General features: G+C 59.0%; 1 protein-coding gene across 1 annotated transcript; it reads left to right on the top strand.

The window, feature by feature from the left end:
- The first annotated feature begins 5,095 nt into the window (after window positions 1-5,095).
- On the top strand, window positions 5,096-11,282 carry LOC138723330 (cell division cycle protein 20 homolog). Its single transcript, XM_069862275.1, has 11 exons — window positions 5,096-5,262; window positions 5,655-5,731; window positions 6,989-7,137; window positions 8,208-8,304; window positions 8,666-8,794; window positions 9,159-9,355; window positions 9,703-9,797; window positions 9,999-10,230; window positions 10,340-10,465; window positions 10,636-10,753; window positions 11,104-11,282. Exons 1-11 carry the CDS (start codon window positions 5,096-5,098, stop codon window positions 11,280-11,282), a joined length of 1,566 nt encoding a protein of 521 aa, XP_069718376.1.
- The last annotated feature ends 2,912 nt before the right edge of the window (window positions 11,283-14,194 follow it).

Below are 14,194 nucleotides of genomic sequence, written 5' to 3' on the forward strand. Positions count from 1 at the left end.
TTCCGCTGCGGCTCAGCATGGGATGTCCCGGGAAATTGGGAACGGGGAGATTCTGTCAGGGTCTGGAAGACAGGGTGCGTGGACACCAGGGGCTTCTATGTGCAGCAAGGGAGCAGCCAGCAAGTATTAAGCAGCGTCGGGACATTGCCTGTGACTTGGGAGCACCCTAACCTGCCAGTCTGGGAGGGAGGAAGCATATTCTGGGCTGTTAGCACTGCACATCACTCTTCTTGCACACTCCTGGGTACCTGTTGGAGGCGGGCGCAGGGCTCTGCTGTGCTCCCATGTACCTTTGCTGGTGCTTCGCTTGTCAGGATAGCATGTTTTCCTACAAGCTTTTGCCATTCACGTGTCTGCGAGTGCTTGAATAGTTTTCCACGCCCTTTTAATCAAGAGAAAAGGTGCATCTCAGAGCATCTCAGCTCACATTTCTCATGCCTGGCAGGTCCCTGTTTGTACATTTGTTCCTTAAGGCACTGGAACAAGAGAAAGGTGCCTCAGGGGACTGTAAAGTGACTGTGACCCCTCTGGAGATGAAACCCCCTCTGGGACCCCCAGGACCCCTCTAGGACCCCTCTTGGGTCCTGGGGGGGTCATAGAAGTATCCTGGGGTGTTCTAGAGGAGTCTTAGGGGTCCCTAGAGGAGTCCTGGAGGTCTTTACATGGATTCTGGGGGTCACTAGAGGGGTCCTGGTTGTCCCTTGAGGGGTCCAGCTGGGATCTAGAGGGGATCTGGGGGTTCTTCGAGGGATTCGGGGGCCCTGGTGAGCCCTAGAGGGGTTCTGGGGTCCCTAAAGAAATTCTGCAGGTCCCTAGAGGGGCCCTGGGGGGGTCTTAGAAGGATCCTAGGGGATTCTAGAGGGGTCTTGGGGAATCCCTAGAGGGTTCCTGGGGGTCCTTAAAGGGGTTCTGGGGGTCCCTAGAGGGGTGCTGGTTGTCCCTGGAGTGGTCCTGTGAGGATCTCGAGGGGACTTGGGGCTTCTTAGAAGGATTTAGTGAGTCCTGGGAGTCCCTAGATTGGTCCTGGAGGGTCTAGAGAGATCCTGTGGGTCCCTAGAGGGGCCTTGGGGCCTCTTAGAGGGATTCAGGGTATCCTGCGGGGGCCTAGAGGGCTTCTGGGTGTCTGTAAAGGGGTTCTGGGGGTTCTAGAGGGATGCTCGGGGGTTCTAGAGGAGTCCTGGGGTCCCTAGAGGGGCCTTTGGGGGTTCTTCGAGGGATTCGGGGAGTTCTGGGGAGCCCTAGAGGGTTCTGCAGGGCTCTCGAGGGGTTTTGAGGAGTCTTAGAGTTATTCGGGGTGTCCTGGGGACCCCTAGAGTCGTCACGAGGATTCTAGAGGGGTCCTGTGCATCCTTAGATGGTTTCTAGGGGTCCTTAAAGGAGTTCTGGGGGTCCTCGAGGGGTCCTGGGGAGAGTGAGATGATGCAGGGAGATGGTTAAGAAAAGGTTTAATAAGAGGACACACAGGACCCCTCTAGAGCCCCCAGGACCCCTCTATGACCCCCAAAACCCCTACAGGGAAGCCGAGGACCCCTCTAGGGACCCCCTAGGCTCCCTCTAGGACCCCTTCGAGCCCCTCTAGGAACCCCTAGAATGCCTGTAGGGATCCCAGGACCCCTCTGGAGTCCCCCAGGACCCCGTTAGGACCTCCTAGAACACCCCGGGGACCCAGAACCCCTCTAGGGCTCAACAGAACCCCTTTAGGGAACTCCAGGCCGCCTCTCGAGCTCCCCTGCAACAAGGTGGGGATCAAAGGGGAAAAGAGCGCCCCCCCCAGCTCAGTGCCGCCGCCGTGTGGCCGCATCGCGGTACTGCAGGAAGGGCTGCAAGAGGGTTTTTTTTTCTTTCTAAGTTTAGGATAGAACCACCTAGAAGTTTCTAGACCCAAACAGCACATGCGCGTTACGCCTTAAAATCGCTTTATAAGGAGGTGTGGAAAGGGATTTTCCCACTGCGCATGCGACCTCCAAATCGGGCGAAGCAGCGACCGCGTGGACTGCCAGGGCCTCAGACGCTTCTTGGTATTTTTCTTTAAAAATGTTGGTGTTAGTCCCCATCTTTTATACCCTTAGCGTTATAGCATTGATTCTCGTGTTTTGCCTTTGTATACGTGTATTTTTGCCTCATGAATGTCCACAATGTAAACTATTGTGTTGTCGTGCTGACTCGTCGGAGGCATCAGAGGCGGGCCCGGAGGCATCAGAGGCGGGCCCGGAGGCACCGACGGTCAACGAATCGGAGGTTTAAAACTGTTTTATAAGATGTTGAAGCTTTGTCGAGTTGATTAGTTTTAGGATAAGATGTTACGGTTTTGTAGGCTTAAGTAGTTTTTAAGATAAGGCTTGTGGGTTTGTAAGATGTTTATATTTGTTAAGGTTGTAATATTTGTTAAGGATATTGTCAAGAAGATGCTTGTGATTGTAAAATTTGCTGGACGTTTTGTTTGTTGTTGTATTGCGCATTCTTCTGGCCTTTTTCTCTCTCTGTCCTTCTGTCTTTCACACCGCCATGAAGCCAGCGATGTTGAGCCACGGGGCGGTGTAAGGGGCCGTAACCGTTGAACTGCTTTGGCTCAACATCGCTGCCAACCCCCCCACGATCTCGTAAGGGATCTTTATTGCAATGAAGAGCCGATCTCGTGAGCGCTGCCAAACTGTCCCCAACGGAAAAACCATGACATCCACCCGAAGTGCGCTTACCGAGTGGCACCTGGGCATTCCTGAAAATGGTTGGACTATTCGGGGAAACCGTGGACTGGGGCGATAAATGGGGGAGCCTCTGGCTTCTTCGTTGCTCGGTGGGCTCGGGGTGCTCGACTTCGTCATTGCTCGGCGGGCTCAGGGTGCTTGACTTCCCCATTGCTCGGCAGGCTCGGGGTGCTGGACTCCTTCATTGCTTGCTTCTTCGTTGCTGGTGGACTCGACCTCGTGTGTGTTGCTGTGTGTGCCTTCGCCGGACTTCCTGGAGCTTGGAACATCATCATCACCCCGTGGCTGTGTCTTCATCATCACCTGCACCGAGACCGATCCAACGGGACATCGCTGGATTCGTGGTGGTGGTAATTAGCCGCATCTCTACCGTCTTCTTGCTTAGGGATTCTAACTTTTCCTTTCTTTTCCTCTCTGTCCTGTCGCTGTTGTCAGTTGTTAAAATAAAGCTCACAAGATTGTACGGCACCTGACCTCGTTTGTGCCTTAATCTTGGTCTCTTGGGATCGTTTAAGAACCCTCCCTGATATTGGATCGGGACGCATCTCCGAGTGTATTGTCTGCTCCTTAAACCTTTTCTCTCTCCTTCTCTTCCTGTATCTTTCCCACCACCGATCACACTTTCTATTACCCATGATATACACACACAACAAGAAAAGTGCCTGCAGAACTAACCGCACAAGAAGTTTGGGATAAAATCTTTTCTTAACGATCTCCCTGCGTAATCTCACTCTGTCCTGCGTGTCCGTGAAGGGTAAGGGCTGTGATCCAGCTCCCGGGCTCTGGCGTGGATGGACTGGGCGAGGTCTAGAGCCCCCCAGGACCCCTTTAGGACTCCTCAGGACCCCTCTAGGGGCCCCGTAGGACCTCTCCACGACCTCCAGGGCCCCTCTAGCGACCCCTAGGACCCCTATAGAGCCCTCTAGGGCCCCCACGGGGTCCCCCAGAATCCCTCACGAGCCCCGAAGGACCCCTCCTGGGACAACCAGGACCCCTCTAGAGACACCCAGGATCCCTCTAAAGCCACCAGCACCCACAGGACGTCTAAACAGCCACCCAGGACCCATTTAGTGATGTCAAGGACCCCTCTAGGGGCCACCAGGACGCCTCTAGCACCTCCAGGACCCCTTTACAGACCCTCAAGATGCCTCTCGACTCTCCAGGATGACTCTAGGACTCCCCGGGACCCCCCGAATCATTCTAAGACCTCCCTAGAGCCTTATGGGACCCCGCTAGCACCATGCACCGCTAGAACCCCTAGGGGCCCCCAGGACCCCTCTAGGACCCCCAGAACTCCTTTAAGGACGCCTAGAAATCATCTAGGGACGCATCGGACCCCTCCAGAACCCCCGTGATGACTCTAGGGGTCCCCAGAACCGCCCAAATAACTCTAAGGCTCCTCGAGACCCCTCTAGAGCCCCTCGAGGGACCCCAGGACTCCTCTAGAACCCCCAGAAGCCCTCTAGGCCCCCGCAGGATACCCTGAATCCCTCTAAGAAGCCCCAGGGCCCCTCTAGGGATCCACAGGATCTCTCTAGACCCTCCAAGACCAATCTAAGGACTCCCAGGACCCCCTGAATCCTTCTAAGAAGCCCCAAGTCCCCTCGAGATCCTCACAGGACCACTCCAGGGACAACCAGCACCCCTCTAGGGACCCCCAGAACCCATGTAAAGATCCCCAGGACCCCTGTAGGGACCCCCAAGACTCCTCTAGAACACCCCGGGATACTTCTATGACCCTCCGCGGACCCTAGAGGGGTCCTGGGGTGGGGGGGAGTTGTGTCTCCAGAGGGGTCCTGGCCTTCCCTATAAGGATCCTGGGGTCCCTACACGGGTTATGGGGGGTCCTAGAGAGGCCCTGGGGGAGGGGGGGGCCTAGAGGATTCCTGGGCTTCCCTGTGGGCTTTTGGGGGTCCTGAAGGGGTCCTGGGGGGCCCCAGAGGGGTCCTGGTGTCCCTCGAGGGATTTGGGGGATCCTAGAGGGGACCTGAGGAGTTGCTAGAGGGGTTCTGGGGTCTCTAGAGGGTTCTGAGGGGTCATAGAGAGGGCTTGGGCAGCTCCAGAGGGCTCCTGGGATTCCCTATAGGGGTCTTTGCATCCTTAGAGTGCTTCTGGGGAGACACAGAGAGGGCTTGGGCAGCTCCAGGGGAGTTCTGGGCTTCACTCTAGGTGTTTTGGGGGTTCTAGAGGGGTCCTGGAGTCCCTAGAGGGGGCCCTGTAAACCCCACCAGCACCTTGACCCCCCACGACTCTCTTCCCCCTCCAGCCCCCCAGTTCCCCCCACACCCTTAGGGCTTCGCCCTAGCCCCGCCCCCAGGCCCCGCCGCAGCCAATGGGAGGGGCCCGTCCCCGCCGCAGCCAATGGGAGGGGCCCGTCCCCGCCCCAGCCAATGGGAGGGGCCCGTCCCCGCCCCAGCCAATGGGAGGGGCCCGTCCCCGCCCCAGCCAATCGGAGCCGCGTCCGCGCGGGTCCAACCGCCGTCGGGGGCTGCGGGAGCCCCAACCGCATCGCGGAGGTTCGGGCGGCAGCGGGTCTGGGGGAGGCAGCGAGCGGCGGGTCCGGGGGAGGCGGGGAGGGGCGCGGAGAGGGGGAGAGAGGGAGGGGAGGGAAGGGGAGAGAGAGGAGAAGGGGCAGGGGAGGAGAATGGGGGGAGAGGGGGGAGGAGGAAAGGGGAGTGGCCTCACGTGCCTCCCAGGACCCATCTAGGACCCCCAGGACCCCTCTAGGGACCCCCCAGGACCTCTCCACGACCCCCAGGATCCCTCTGGAGCCCCCCAGGCCCCATCTAGGACCCCCCCCGGCCCCGTCTCGGGACCCCCAGGACCCCTCTAGGGACCACTAGGATGCCTCTATGTCCTTCAGGACCCCTCTAGAGCCCCCCAGGACCCCGCTAGGACTCCTCAGGAGCCCTCTAGGAACCCCCTGAAGGACCTCTCCACCACCTCCAGGGCCCCCCTAGGGATCCCTAGGAGCCCCCTAGAGCCTCGGGACCCGTTTAGTGATGCCAAGGACCCCTCTAGGGACCCACAGAACCCCTATAGAACCCCAAAAACCCCTGCAGGACCCCCCAGGACCCGTCTGGGGTTCCCGCCTGGGGGAATTGGGGTGGGAAAAAGGGAGAAGGAGCAGCTTGTGGAAGAGACTCTTGCAGCCCTTCCTGCAGTACCGCGATGCGGCCACACGGCGGCGGCACTGAGCTGGGGGGCCGCTCTTTTCCCCTTTGATCCCCACCTTGTTGCAGGGGAGCTCGAGAGGCGGCCTGGAGTTCCCTAAAGGGGTTCTGTTGAGCCCTAGAGGGGTTCTGGGTCCCCGGGGTGTTCTAGGAGGTCCTAACGGGGTCCTGGGGGACTCCAGAGGGGTCCTGGGGTCCCTAGAGGGGTTCTGGGGTGTCCTATGGGTGTCTTGCGGGGGTGCCTAGAGGATTCTGGAAGTTCCCTCTAGGGGTTTGGGGGTCCCAAAGGGGTCCTGGGGGTCTCCAGAGGGGTTCTGCTGTTCCTAGAGGGATTCGTGGGGTCCTAGAGGGATCCTGGGGGGGTCCTAGAGGGATTCTGGGGGGTCCTAGAGGAGCTGTGGAGAGGGAAAGAAAGGGAGAGGAGGAGGGAAGAGAGGGAGAGCAGGGTGGGAGGGAGAGAGGGGAGAGGGAGAGGAGGGATGGGAGAGAGAGAGAAAGAGGGGAGAGGGAAGGGGCAGGAGAAGGGGGGCAGAGGGAGAGGCCGGGCCAGAGGAGGCCTCAGTGCTGAGGGTGCTGAGGATCAGCCCAGGGCCCTGGCAGCCAGGCTGCAGCCCAGTCCCGTTGCTGCCTGCGCTGACGCCCTCGCCTGCGTCCCACGTGCAGTTGATGCTCGAGGCGACCCTTCCGCTCGAGGCGATTCCCGAGGCGATTCCCGAGGCGATTCCCGAGGCGATCCCTGCAGTGATCCCCGCGGTGCTGCTGCAGCCGCTCCCGGCGATCCCCGAGGCCCAGCAGAGCTCAGCCCCGGGCTCAGCCCCATCAGCCGCAGCTCCAGCGCGATGTGGTGCGGCGCAGCCGGTGAGCGGTGGCAGAGGGGGGTGCGGGGAGCCGAGGGGCTCTGGAGGCCGGGGGCACAGAGCTCGGCAGCCTCTAACTGGTGCGTTAGACGGGGGGCAGAGCTACGAGCGAGTTGGGCTTTGGATGGCACGAGCGCTGGGAGTCCCGCTCGTCTGCGAGGGGGGATGTGGCAAAGCGCCGGCTTGGCTGCCTCGGGAGGGCTCTCCTCTGGGCTCTTGCGTAGCTGTCAGACAATATTGATGCGTGTGAGTGCAGGTAAACGAGGATCCAAAATGCAGAGGAGCCAAACGACCGCTCGGCCAGATCGCTACATTCCCAGCCGTCGCGCTCTGAGGATGGAGGTGGCCAAGTTCCTCCTGAGCCAAGAGCAGGACCCTGCCTTGGTGTCACCCACCAAGAAGGTGAGCGTGTTGCTGAGTTGCAGGGACTGCGCTGCTCCCTCCCAAACGCCCTCGCGGCCTTTCCCAGGGAAGCAAACTGTAAGTTGTGTCGCGTGGTTGCGTGAGGCTGACAGCCCCGAGCGCCGCTGCCTCCAGCTCTGCCCTTGAGGAGCCGGGGATGAGGTTGGAGCTGTAGGGCCTGGGAATGGAACGGGGACGCGGGACCCTGAGCGAAGCTGTTCTGTAGGGTCGTGTCCCTGGGAAGAGCCTCTGGCCCTTGTGGGAGCCAAACACAGCTTTGCTCCGTTTTAAAGCCTCATCAGCCCAGGGGACAGAGCTCCTAGGCTGTGAGCCTGTGCCCAGGGACACTGCTGGCGGGAGCTGTTCCAGCACAATGTCTGCGTGGGGAGCCGCTCTGGAACGTGTCTGCTGGGTTCTGAAATCTCTGTAGGAAGCATTTGGTTCCTTGTGGCTGTGGCTTTGTCCGCTGGCCGTGAGACGCTGACCTGGCCGCTCTTCTGTGCTCAAATGTGAGCAGGAGAGCTTGCTGGTGTCTGAGGAAAAACCCCTTGGAGCTGTGTCACGGGTTAGCCCCAGCCCGGCTGATTTCAGCAGCTAAAACCGTGCAGTTGCGCTCCCAAATCCCTCCACTCCCCACACCCCTGGAAAGGGGGAAAGGGAAATGAGAGGAAAGAGACTTGTGAGTTGGAAACTAAAACCGCAGCTTTAATTAAAATTACAATAATAATAATAATAATGGTTATTGATCTTATTAGGAGTGGTAATATATATATATACACACAAATATCTGAGATCGCGCCCTCGATGACTCAACGTCACCACAGATCCTGCAGAGCAGAATCGAGGGAATGGCTCCACAGCCAGGAGGGAGCTGAGCTCAGGAACTGGAGTCAGGAACACGCGGGTCCAGGGTCGGGGGCAAAGAGAGAGACGAGGTCCTCAGCGGCCGTCACAGAGGAGGGGGCCGACCCTCGTGGTCTTTGGGTTTCAAAGCGAGGGCGACGTAGATGGGATGGAATCCTCCGTTGGTCGCTTTGGGGTCACCTGTCCTGTTCGACCTGCCTTGACAGGCGCGCCAGAAAGCCTGGGCAGTGAGGCTGAACGGCTTCGATGTGGAAGAGGCAAAGATCCTGAGCCTCAGTGGAAAGGCTCCGAGCCCTGCGGCAGGTGAGGGACAGGCTCTGGGTGAGTCGACTCGGCTGGAGAGCCCTGGGGAGGGGAACAGCGGCACAGAGGCTCCGCATTTGGAGGCATCGACCGGCTTCTGGGAGCTGCTGTGCACACCGGGCTCTCCCTAATCCTTAGGTGTCCAGCGGCTGAGGGGCTGTGTGACAGCTCCAGAGAACTGATTTACCAGAGCTGGTTCAGCAGTTCACCCCGGCAGTGCTGTTAGCGCCCTGCATTCCTCTGAGCGTGGCTCTGCTCTCAGGGCTGCATTTTCCCCGGGAGGGATTTCTCCTCGGGTGAGCAGGGCTTAGCTGGGAGGAAACGGGACCTCCGGTTAACAGAAGTGTTTCTCTGCACACAGGCTTTCAGAACAACGTCACAGCGCTCTGCAGGCACGAGGTGATGCCTGGGTGCGGCAGGAGGAAGGGCAGATACATTCCCTGCGCGCCAGAGGGGGTCCTGGATGCCCCAGACATCCGTGATGACTATTGTAAGTGGGCTGCGATGTCGCGTGCTGGGCATTGAGATCGTTGTGTAGCGCAGTGCGGTTCCTAGGCCAGCGTGGTCTGAGGGACTGGAGCTCTGCCTGGGCTGTTTCGGTCTCTTCTGCCCTCGGGCTGGCATGGACCACTTCTGGGGTGAAGCCTTGTAGGAGCAGTGGTCCCGAGTGCTGGGCAGGTGGCTTGGACTGGGGCTGGGGGACACGCATACCTGGTGGAGGTGGAATAGGGTTGGACTCGGTGATCCGGTGGGTCTCTTCCAACCTGGTTATTCTATGATGAGCACCGGTGAAGGGCAGGGCTCTCCAGGGCAGCGCAGGGTGGCCTGCATTGCATTGCTCTTCCAAACGGTAGATCTGAATCTCCTGGACTGGAGCTCTCAAAACCTCCTGGCGCTGGCTCTGGACACCACTGTCTACCTGTGGCACCACGTCTCTGGGGAGATCATCAACCTCATGGAGACGGAGCACGTAGCTGATTACGTTTCGTCTGTGTCGTGGGGTAACGGAGGCAGCTGCCTGGCTGTTGGCTTGAGCAACGGTGAGGTCCAGGTGAGTGCAGGAGTCGAGCTGGAGCTGTTTAGGGGTTGCTGGAGCTGTGGGGCCTTGGGACGAAGGCTTGGCTGGCGCTAGAAGGATGCAACGCGCTCCGACTTGCCTGGTGTGGGCTGGAGATGTCCTCCGGCAGTGAGCAGCTGCGGCAGTGAGGCAGAGCTTGGGTTTGGGGTTCCTGACCCCTGGCGTTCTCCTTCCGTTCTGCGGGCAGGAGATACAAATAGTTCCCTGCTCCCAGAGTGAGCAGGCTGAATGGCAGAGCCTGCGCGCTGCGGTTTGTAGGGCAAAGCAACGGGGCTGGCGTTTCCTGGCCCTCTGGAGAACTTGTTGTTCTGCTTCCCTAGCTGTGGGACGTGGAGCGTCGGAAACGTGTCCGCACGCTGAGCAGCCACGTGTCCCGTGTCGGGTGTCTCAGCTGGAACAGCTACATCCTGTCCAGGTAAAGCAGTGGGTGGGGTTGGAAGGGCGGAGCGGAGCCGGTGCAGATCCTTGTGGATGTGCTCGGCTCACGCCAAGAGCCCGGATCTGCCGGCAGCACCGGTGTGAAACCCTGCGGCAGGTGCAGCCGTCCTGCCCCAGCGCCAGGATGGCTTTTCCCAGCACTGTGTGCAGCCTGACCCTGTGAGCCTTCTCTCTGCAGCGGGGCTCGCAGCGGCTGCATCCAGCACCACGACGTCAGAGTCGCTCAGCACCAGGTGGCCACGCTTGCTGGTCACACGCGGGAGGTGTGTGGCCTCAAGTGGTCTCCAAACGGCCGCTTCCTCGCCAGTGGTGGTGACGACCACGTGGTGAACATCTGGCCGAGCAGCCAGGGGGGCCGTGGAGGATTTGCTCCAGCGCAGAGCTTCCGTCAGCACCAGGGTGCTGTCAAGGTGAGCGCGGGGCAGCTGTGGGCTCGCGTTTGTGTGCGAGGCAGCCGTGCGGCACTGCCTGCGCGCAGGGTGCTCGTTGCACGCCTCAGGCTGACCCCTCTTCTGGCAGGCTGTGGCGTGGTGTCCGTGGCAGCCCAGCGTTCTGGCCACTGGAGGCGGAGGCGGCGACAAACGCATCCGCCTCTGGAACGTGTCTTCTGGCACCTGCCTGGGCAATATCGATGCCCGCTCCCAGGTGAGACGTGAGCGTCGGCTTGGATGTAAACAGCTTGTGGTGGGACGCCTGAGCGGAGCTGCTGGCTCCTGAGGCCCCGAGGCAGGGCCGAGGAGGGGGCCGTGCTCCTCTCGGGGTGCTGAGCATCGGCACGAGCAGCTCGTCTTCCCTGCATTGCCGCCTCCTGCCAGGTCTGTTCCATCGTGTGGTCGACCACCTACAAGGAGCTCATTTCGGGCCACGGCTCCGCAAAGAATCAGCTGGTGATCTGGAAGTATCCAGCCATGTCCAAGGTCACTGAGCTGCAAGGTAGGCAGGGCCCTTTGCCTGGGGCAGGGAGGGCTGCTGGCGGCTGAAGGAGACGTGATCCTTGGGTGGAGCGGAGCGGTGGCCCGAGCTGGAGCTCGGCTGGTGCGGGCTGCTGAGCAGAGGCGTGTGCTGCTCGAGGGAGGCCCTCCTGGGGGCTGCTGAAGGAACGCTGTTGGTGCAAATGCCCGCCTGGGCTGTGAATTCCTGCTGCTGCAGCCCGGTGCGGGGCCAGCTCTGCGAGCTGCTGGGGTTCCCGGGGCCCACGCAGTAAACGTGAGCGTGGTGGCAGAAGCAGAGGGAGCGGGGCGTGCGCCGAGCGGCCCGTCCCTGAGCGCACACCTCCTCTTCAGGTCACACGGCGAGAGTCTTGAGCATGGCTCTGAGCCCCGATGGCGAAACAGTGGCCTCGGCTGCTGCGGATGAAACGCTGCGACTCTGGCGCTGCTTTGCGGTGGATCCCATCAGGAAGAAGGAGAGAGAGAAGGCAGACATAGTCCAGAGCAGCTTCATTCGCCAGGCCATACGATGAGGGCATGGGGGTGGGGGGGGAGCGGGGAAACCTGGTTTCCCCTGTACATAGTTTCAATGGTTTCCCCTGTACGTAGTTTCAATGGTTTCCCCTGTACGTAGTTTAAATGTTAATAAATGTTAATTAAGGTTTTAAAATTAACCAAGTGCTTTCCTTTGTCTTTTTTATGGAGTCTGCTGGAAGAGAAGGCCGTGGCTGATGGGAGCAAGCCCAGCGTGGATGCGGAGGACGAGTCCCGCGGTGTCCCAGCAGGACGGTCTCCAAGCCTGGGTCCCCTGCCTTCCTGCGCGCCGAGGAGGTTGCAGCGCCCTGCGCCCTGCGTGCTGCTCACAGAGACAGCCCTGGGGTGACGGCTGGGACGTCAGCGACTCGGGAGCGATCGCAGGGAAGCGTCTGCCGAACCGCCGAGCCCAGAGGCGTGTGGGAGCTGAGAGACCTCCTGGGAACGGCTGATGGTGTCGCCTGGGGATACCTCGTGATGGACTTGTGGTAAAGGCTCTCTAGAAGGCCCTTAAGGCCTCTGGGGAAGGGCTGCTCGTGTGGGGACCGGTGGGTCCTTTTCTAAGGAATTGAATAACGTGAGCCGGGGGTGGCCAGGGCCTGCGGGCAGCGGCGACACCAGTGCTCCTGATTCAAGGAGCTGAAAACAGCTACGGGAGGAAATGCAGCTGCCTTTCTAGGGGTAAAGGTAACAGGGGAATTACCGTATCAGGACAGCTTTCAGAAGGTAAATAGATGGATGGCCTCCAAATACGCTTTGGGGTTGGTCCGTGCCCGTGGGGCAACGTGGAAAGGAAGAGGAGTGTTAACTGCACGAGGATCCCCCGTCAAGCACCGAGAAGAAATCCTGCAGTTGCGGGAAGACGTCGGGCAACGGAGAGAAGCGGCGTTAATGCATCGCAAGGCTCCTCGGGTGGGAAAGTCCCCGATGAAGGTATGTAGTGGACTGGCAGAGCGAGCAGCTCGAGGGCAGCAGGAAAAGGTATCTTGGTATTAATCCCTTCTGTGGAGAGGGATCTGAATATCCGTTGTGGGGGGATGCGAATGCGTTTGAACAATAATCCCGTCCCTCTCAAGTGCCATTTCTAGCGATGCTGATCTGGAACTGGCAAAATCAGTGAGGGCAACAGCAAACGAGAGGGGGTGGATGGTGACCCCTACAAAAGAGGCTGTAGTTTCTCCCTGGTAGTGCTAAAATTCATTGAGAAAAAGCATCAAGAAACTCACTGGGGAGCAGAGGCTGTAATCGATGATTTAAGGGGACAAGTAGTTAGCGTGAGGATGGGCAGGCTTGCTAAATCCATTGTGGGGAGGCCTGAAATCTGTTTGAAAAATAATCCCGTCCCTCTCAAGCGCCCTCCCCTAGGAGTTGCTCGCAGAGGAAATGCCCCCGGTGATCCCTGGCAGAGAGATTTCTCTGAGCTGCCCAGACAGGGCGGATCCCGGGACCTGTGGGGACCAGGAGCCACATTTTGAGGCTGGCCAGAGGCATTGCCCTGCAGCACCGTCAAAGCAAGAGAGGTGACTCAAACCTCCTTGTAGGGAATTTGACCAAGGTTTGGAATTGCCATAGGCCTGTTGTCAGCTAGAGGTCCTCGCTTTCTGGCGGGGATTGTACAAGAGCTGAGCCGAGTCCGAGGAATAAAATGGGCCCTGCACCCGCCCTGGAGCCCCCAGAGTAGTGGGAAGGTGGAAAGGGTGAATCAAACTCTGCAGAGGGAAAAGGGTAAAATTTGTGAGGAGACTTCTTTGTGGTGGCCTCGAGCTCTTGTACTGGCTGTGCTAAGAACAAGGCTACAGCCGAGAGCTGAGACAAAGAGCAGTCTGTATGAATCAGTGTTTGGGAGGCCTTATCAAATGACCCTTTTTCCTCGAGACGTGCTGCTGGAAGGAGAAACAGAGCTAAAATCTTCTCTGCTGTTGTCGGGTAAAAGAGTGAATGACCTGGGGCGGTGCGTAACGTGTCCTGAGCCTCTCGCTTTAGATTCTCCAGGACGCCCCTTCCAGCCCGGAGACTCCGTCGACATCAAGCCGTGGGAGAGCGGAAGTTCCAGAAAGCTGGAAGGGACCCTTTCAGGTGCTGAAAACAACACGCAGCTCCAGGTCGAAGGAATCAACAGGTGGATCCGTTCCATGCGAGTCGAGTCAGCGCCGAGTTGGGAGTGGAGAACCGTCCTTGAGCCCGGGAAGCCTCTCCAGAGAAAACTGCAGAGAAGAACCAGGGACTGACATTTGAAAAGCAAGGAGGTGGGTTTTCGCCCGTGTCTGCGTTTGGTGTATGGATGCAGGCGACTTTCAGAGGTTGTTTCCACAGAGGGTTAAAGGCCAGAACGGGAGGGAACTTTTAGCCAGAGGGGTGGTAAGTAAGTCCTCCTTCTGCATGGGGTCAGGAAATCGGGTAGGAGAAATGTACAGCTCTTGGATAACAGGAGTTCCCACTCCCCTCAGCTCACTTACAAACTCTGCTTTTCTGGGGCTCCTAGAGTGTGCTCTGACAGGCTTCGCCCTGCCGAGGGTCCTTGGCGCAACATTCCTTTGCGCAGACGCCTAAAGCTCCTTCAGCACCGGGCAACTGCTGTTGCTTCCAGGGATGTAGGAAGCTTCTCTGTAGGAATGGAAAATCCCTGTGCCTCTGTTGTGGGTTACCTTAGGGAGTGAAAAATTAACTCCTGGGATTTATCCTCCTTTCTCCCCGCAGAGGGAGCAGTGGCTGTGGCAGAGGTGTTCTGTGCTGGCCAGAAGGAATCGGTTGGTGGCAGTGATCAGCCAGTGACAGGTTGTTTAACTGATGAGGGAATATTTGAACGGCTCTTTTTTTCTTCCCTTAGTAATAATTTTCTGTTAGGTCTTCCCAGAGCGAGTGCTGTAATTGGATTCAAGTGTACGGTCTTCTCCTTCCAGAGATCAAAGGC

This window comes from Phaenicophaeus curvirostris, chromosome 8 (genome assembly GCF_032191515.1).
Source record: "Phaenicophaeus curvirostris isolate KB17595 chromosome 8, BPBGC_Pcur_1.0, whole genome shotgun sequence".
NCBI classification, from domain to species: domain Eukaryota; kingdom Metazoa; phylum Chordata; class Aves; order Cuculiformes; family Cuculidae; genus Phaenicophaeus; species Phaenicophaeus curvirostris.

Bases quoted from the DNA above. Each gene is read 5' to 3' on its own strand.
- LOC138723330 (XM_069862275.1), top strand. From the start codon at position 5,096: ATGGGAGGGGCCCGTCCCCGCCCCAGCCAATGGGAGGGGCCCGTCCCC. The intron at 7,138-8,207 runs GTGAGCGTGTTG...CTGCCTTGACAG, and splicing joins TGGTGTCACCCACCAAGAAG to GCGCGCCAGAAAGCCTGGGC. The intron at 10,754-11,103 runs GTAGGCAGGGCC...CCTCCTCTTCAG, and splicing joins CAAGGTCACTGAGCTGCAAG to GTCACACGGCGAGAGTCTTG.